Raw genomic sequence first — 6,651 nt, forward strand, 5'->3', positions numbered from 1 at the left:
ATTAACTTTCAATAGCAGATAGATTTTGTCCCCATAGACAAAAAGAACAATCAAATCATCGAAGTAAGAAAATGGAGGAATAAAACAGTTTTGAAGAACCTAGATGGCCAAAAAGTATAATATGATATTAAATATAGTTGTTTACTTTATGACATGAAAACATAGAAGATTAAAAAATTATTCTAACCAAAAGGAGAATTATGAAAAGTAACTAATTTTTTTCAAAGGCATTCGAAACGTTTATTTCCCATTTTCCTAAATTCTTCAATTTCAAACAATTGTAGTATTTTCCATTGGTGCACCTTCATGTTATTTCTTATCAAAAGTCCATGATTTTCAAATAACATTTCAGTTTTTTTTGTTTTATTGAGTTCTTTGCTACTTCATTTTGAACATTTTATGCAATTCCATTTTTTAGTTCGCTGGACTGCCGTTAAAATAAGAGCCATATCCGAGACCTCGTATGGCCTTCCACACCTATCCAAAATCTTTACCGCATTTGTCGCCATAGACAAGACATGGATTTTTTTAGGCTAGCTTGTGAGGGATAGGTTGTCTCACAGAAATGATATACGTGTGATGGTTTCTTTGGTAGGGAAATATCGTGTGTGTTGTCAATAGAAGAAAAAAGCAATACGTGTGATCAGTTTTATTTGGTCTGTCAACAATTTACCAATTCTATTTCTTGTATCATACTTTTATTTGGTCTCTCAAGTAATTGCCAATTTTAATTTTTACCATTAACTTTAAATAGCAAGTGGACTTGGTCCCTCACACTACTCAAAACATTTTGCCTGAGGATGTGGTGGTGGTTTTGAAGGTATGGCAACCCAATCATGACAAAAAAGAACAACCGGATCATCAAAAGAAGAAAATGCAGGAATAAAATGATTTTGAAGAACCTAAAAATTGTACTCCCTCCGTTCCTAAATATTTGTCTTTCTAGATATTCAAATAAGTGACTACATGCGGAGCAAAATGAGTGAATCTACACTCTAAAATATGTCTATATACATCTGTATGTGGTAGTCCATTTGAAATCTCTAAAAAGGCAAATATTTAGGAACGGAGGGAGTAGTACATATACAGTAATAAATAAAATTCTTTACTTCATAAAACGAAAAAAGAGAACATAAAAAAATAAGTTTTGACAAAAGTATAGAATTCCAAAGAATAACTAAAATTGTTGAACAGCATTTCAAAAATTCATTTTCATTTTCCTAGATTATTCAATTTCAAAAACTAATACTATAGGACTTTTATTGATCTACCTTCATATTGTTTGTTTTCAAAAGTCATGATTTCATAAAATTTCAGTTTTTTTTCCATTTCATCATCTTTTTCGTTGATTCGTTTTGAGCATTGTACTTTTTGAGTTCGCCGGACCGCCATTAAAACCGCAGCCACGTCATAAATCAACCCCCTTCGGGTGGGAACTAAAAACCTGTCATTTTTGCGATGGTGAGGGGCTAATAAAGACCTACTACAGTAGTAGTTTGTGTAGAGATCGGCGTTGAAATTGACACCGGCGTCCGCTTCGTCCTGACCAATCCTTTTGTCATCGTGGTTGCCGAAACTGCACACCACGAGACTACCGGCGGCCAAAGATGACGCGGAGTGCCCGGAGAAAACGACCGCGCCGTACGTGCTCGTCACGGCAGACCCAAAATCACACCGAGCGATTGCTCGCCGGCAGGAAGCAGCCCGGAACCACTTCCCAGCGACAGCGAGCGAACCCCCGATTGACCGCCCAGCGATGCGTCTGCGTCTGCGTTTGGGTTGGAACTTGGAATAAAGAAATTTGACCGCTCCACGCTTTAGTAGACCGGAGACCGGAAGCGAAGAAGAGAGAACGGCGCGGGAGATGGTAGCGCTTTGATCTGTTCAAACTCCAAAGATGCTCGACGATGATGATCGAGATTGATTCTTCCCTCCTGAATGGCCGAAAAAACTGCTTGGAACGCAATGATTCTGCTGGGATCCCACAAAAGTGGCTTGGAACGCAATGATTCGTAGGGTAATCGGGAGAAATTATCATGCTGGGAATGATGCCGCAAAGGCTCGAACGCAGAGAGCATTGTTGAGACAGAAGAGACCAGTTCAATACGATCATGTACATCCACCAAGAACAAAATGCGTGAGACGAGTGAGATAATCACATCACAGATCACACGCACAGAGAGAGACCTCTCCGGTTCCAAAATCTAGCCTCAAATCAAAAATCAATGAACTAACAAACGGATCACGATCCAAGGACCTCGCCTCCTTCCTTCCCGGGCTAATCACAATTTGAAACTCCTGGAACGAATGTGGCTACTCCGCGAGCCTTCCGGACAGCTCCATGGACGTCATGGAGAGGCTGGCGCTGGACGAGCTGTTGCCGAAGCCGCCGCCCGTGGTGGTGCCGCCGGCGCCGCGGCTGCCGCCCGCGCTGCCCTCGCAGAGCGCGAACGCCGTCTCCAGGTTGGCCACGATGTCGGCCATCGCCGGCCGGTCCTTGCCCTCGAGCCGCACGCAGTGCACGGCCGTGTACGCCACCAGCTCCACGGCCTCGGCCTCGTGCGGCGACGGCTCCGGCGCGCGCCCGTCCAGCACCTTGCCGAGCTCCCCGGCCACGATGCTCGGCTGCGCGTAGTCCACCACGCTCACCGGGCTCCCGCCCTCGGCCTCCTTGAAGATGGCGCGCTTCCCCGTCAGCGTCTCCAGCATCACCACGCCGAAGCCGTACACGTCGCTCTTCACGGTGAGGTGGTGCAGGCCGTAGTACTCCGGGTCCATGTACCCCACCGTGCCGGCGGCCTTCATGGACAGGTGCTGCGGTTGCGCCTGCGCGCCGCCCGCCTCCTCCGTCTCCGGCGGCCCCATCAGCGACAGCCCGAAGTCCGACACGCGCGCCACCCACCCGCCGTCCAGCAGGATGTTGGACGACTTGATGTCGCGGTGGATGATGGGCGGCACGGCGTACGAGTGCAGGTACTCGATGCCCCGCGACGCGTCCAGCAGGATCTTGATGCGCAGCTTCCACGACGACACCACCGGCGACGCCGCGTCGGCGTCCGCGCCGCCGCCCTTGGGGTGGAGGTGGTCGTAGAGCGCGCCGTTCTTCATGTACTCGTACACCAGCAGCCGCTCGTCGTTCTCCTCGCAGTAGCCGACGAGGCCGACGAGGTGCTTGTGGTGGAGCCGGGAGAGGAAGGCCAGCTCCGACCGGAACGCGCTCTCCTTCTCCTGGAACTTGCGCGCCATTGGCCCCGACGCCTCGCCGCGCTTGATGGCGACCTCGCGGCCGTCGGGGAGCTTGCCGCGGTACACCGTGCCGAAGCTCCCCGCGCCGATCTTGGCCTCCGGCTCGAAGCCGTTCGTCGCCGTCGCCAGCTGCGCGAACGTGTACTCCTCGGTGTGCTCCTTGAAGTTGAAGGACGACGGCCCGCTGCGCTGCCGCGTCATGGCGCGGGAGAGCTGCCGCCGGAAGAGGCCACGCGCCCGTGACCCGTTCGGCGAGCCGTAGGGGCTCGCCACGGCCCCGGCGCCGACTCCAACGCCGACGCCACCGACGTTATCCGCCGCCGCGGCAGGGGCGTTGGTGGCGAGATTGGGCTGGACGGAGTTATGGATCCTCTTGTGGCTGCAGAAGCCGAAGACGAAGCAGTAGATGATGGAGCAGATGCCAGCGAAGACACCGACCGCGCCTACGACGGCGAAGGCGATCCAGACTTTGGACAATGGCTTTGTAGCCGTCGTTGGTGACTGAGGAGGCGACGCCGGTGCCGGCGGCGGCGTCGAGGTGTCGCACAGCCTATTGCAGATAACGCCGCCGCCCGCGCGCGCGCTCGCGCAGAGCTCTCCGGACCGAGGGTAAACGCCGCATTCGCACGAGGACTCGTTGAGGACGCAGGAGCCGGGGAGAATCGCGGGCAACGGCACCATCACCGCGGCGTTGTCCGCCGCCGGCGAGGTCGACGACCAGCACTGCACGGTGAAGTTTGCGGTGACGAGGCCGCACGTGAGGTTGCCGCCGGCGACGAGGAACTCGAACGCCGTCCCGAAGGCCGGGAAGTAGACGGTGGGGGTCGGCCCCGCGAGGTTCCAGCACACGGCGGTGTGGTTAGGCCGCCGGAGACCGCAGGCGTGGGAGTCGCCGACGGCGAGCCCGTGCGGGTAGAGGTCGTTCTGCGGGAGCTTGTCCACAAAGCCAGAGCAGAGCACGGCGCCGGTGGCCGACACGACGCCGCACGCGCGGGAGCCCCCCGCGGCGAGGGACGACACAGAGACGTTGGCGAAGGCCGCCTGCACGGCGCTACCTCTAGCCCCCCAGCAGCGGACCGCGGAGGAGGAGGAGCCCGTGTCGAGCGCGCAGGTGAAGCCGTCGCCGGAGACGAGGGAGCCGAACTTGCCGAGGGCCAGCTCCGGGAACTGGCCGGACTCCCTCCTCCACCATCGGATCCCGCGCGCCTGCCCGTCGTACGCGGCGACGTGCTCGGCCCCGACGGCGAGGTCCGAGAGGGGCGCAGGGCCCCTGTACACCCGCCTGAGCTGCCCCGGGACCGCCGGCGGCCAGCAGAAGAGCGCGGGGACGCCACCACCCGCGGCCGCGCCAACGCCGCAGAGGAAGCCCGCGCCGCCCGAGACCTGCGAGAAGACGAGCCACGGCGCGACGGGCGAGGCGGAGGCGTTGTAGGCCGACGAGCCGGCGCCGGGCGCGACGCAGTAGACGGTGCCGTTGTCGGCGGCGACGCCGCAGACGGCGGAGCCCCCCGCGACGGCGAGCGTGGAGGCCGCGACCTCCGCGGGCGCGAGCAGCAGCAGCAGCAGGAAGGGGAGGAGGAGCGCCGCGGCGAGCTGGGGTGCGGGCTGCGCGCGGGTCATTGGTGGGAGAGCGTGACGGCGGCGGCCGTCATCTGCGAGGCGCTGGGCGGCGGCGCGCACGAGGGGCTGCGGAGGCGGTGGCGGTGACGGTGGCGGGGAGCGACACGGGAGCGGAGGACGGGACGGGGGGGCGCGGACGGACGGATTAAATTAGCGCCCGTGGAAAAGGTAAATGGGCGGGCGGGACGAATGGACGGGGCGACCGCGTCGGGGTTTCCGTTCCGTCTGGATGTCTTTCTTTCTTCTTCTTTCTCCTCGCGTTTCCACTGCTGCGATGGTGGCTCGCGGCGGCGGCGGCGGCTTCCTGGTGGCCCGGCGTACACGTGGTTTTGGACGGGAGGCGGGGGACGCGGCGCGGTCTGGCTCTGCGACCGCGGTCGACCGGGCGTGGCGGACAGCCGGAGCACGCGCCTCTGCGGCTGGCTGCTGGTGCCTGGACTAACCCGTGAAGTTTTTTTTTTCTTGCGAGAATACTACCCCGATGATTTGGCTATAGATTTGGCTATATCAAAAAAAGTAGTGCACATTTACATGCAACTATTATACTTGTCGACTATAAATTTAACTATAGATGACTTGGCAAGACCAGCAGTTGACTATATTATTAACCATACTATTAGGCAAAATGTTAATACAACAATGGTTGTATGTAGTAAATCAACACGGCATCTCTACCGATGTTCAGCAGTGAGGTGGCCACAAAGTTGAGGGCTGGCGCTGCCGCCGAGCTTTTGACGGCACCGAGACGGTTTCACCGGTCCTGACTTGCTCAAAGTTCTTTCTTTCTTTCGGCAAACCTCACTTCCTCGTACCCCGTTGATGATTCAAAACTCGAGAGCGAACGGTCGACTTTAATGGCGTGTTGTAGGGACTGTACAGCGTCCGGGTGAAAAAAGTGAAAGCGTGTTTTCCGGCCGGACACGTAGGACACGGTACATATACATGGAACAAACATGTACTCTACTACGTACTACCAGTACTGCAGCACCCTGTATGGATCCTCTATTTAGCACACACAAACGTGCACTACAATTATGAACGGACGGAATAATGTTACACCGATACTCTTTATAGAAGCCCGTACAAATATGGTACCTATTCGTTTGGAAGTTCAAACAAAAATCACGAATAAACCCACAAGTGTCCTCCGTCGCCTGGCTCTGCCTCTCGGCGATGGTGTGGTTTTGGTGGCAGGGTCAGCAACGACGCCATTTCTTTCTTGCAGGTGTCGCATAGGAACGTCATTTCCTGTCCTGATGTGATCCTCGCTCCTCGGCGACGGTATTGATAGGGGGGTTGGGGAGAGGGGTCGCCAGCGGCAATGGGCGACACCGCAATTGGTACCCTCATGTTTATCGTGTGGTCTCTGGCGTTGGCTCTTCGCTTTTCCCCCAAAGCTCAGCCCAATTCTATGATATTTGGTGACGGACAATGGTGATGTGGTGACTATCATGCTCTTGGTATAGACTGGGTTAATTGCAGCCTTCGATGATGCATATGCATGGCTAAGCCCACTTCACAAAGTGACTCTGGTTGATCCTATGACGGAGCTCTTGATCAAGGGTTGTGCTATTTGGTGGGATAATGGTTTTGCAAAACCCTTTCATGGTATTGGCAAAACATTTTTTTTTCAAAAAGGAGGTTATCCCCGGCCTTTGCATCAGAACAATGCATACAACCATATTATTAATAAGCAAAAGGTTCAACAAAGTCTTCAGGTCTCAAAAGGAAAAAAAGCTCACATAGAGTAAAAACATAAAGGAACATGATAGCCACAACCGGCAG

The 6,651-nt window shown here is 54.9% G+C and overlaps 1 protein-coding gene across 1 annotated transcript; it reads right to left on the reverse strand.

Annotated features, from left to right (window-relative positions):
• Nucleotides 1–2,046: 2,046 nt before the first annotated feature.
• LOC125546619 (putative serine/threonine-protein kinase-like protein CCR3) lies at nt 2,047–5,170 on the reverse strand. Its single transcript, XM_048710808.1, has one exon. The coding sequence runs from the start codon at nt 4,864–4,866 to the stop codon at nt 2,314–2,316; it is 2,553 nt and encodes an 850-aa protein (XP_048566765.1). The 5' UTR covers nt 4,867–5,170; the 3' UTR covers nt 2,047–2,313.
• Between the last annotated feature and the right edge of the window lie 1,481 nt (nt 5,171–6,651).

This window comes from Triticum urartu, chromosome 1, assembly GCF_003073215.2.
Source record: "Triticum urartu cultivar G1812 chromosome 1, Tu2.1, whole genome shotgun sequence".
NCBI lineage: Eukaryota > Viridiplantae > Streptophyta > Magnoliopsida > Poales > Poaceae > Triticum > Triticum urartu.

Excerpts from the sequence above, each read along its gene's own strand:
- LOC125546619 (XM_048710808.1), bottom strand. The coding sequence starts at position 4,866 with ATGACCCGCGCGCAGCCCGCACCCCAGCTCGCCGCGGCGCTCCTCCTC.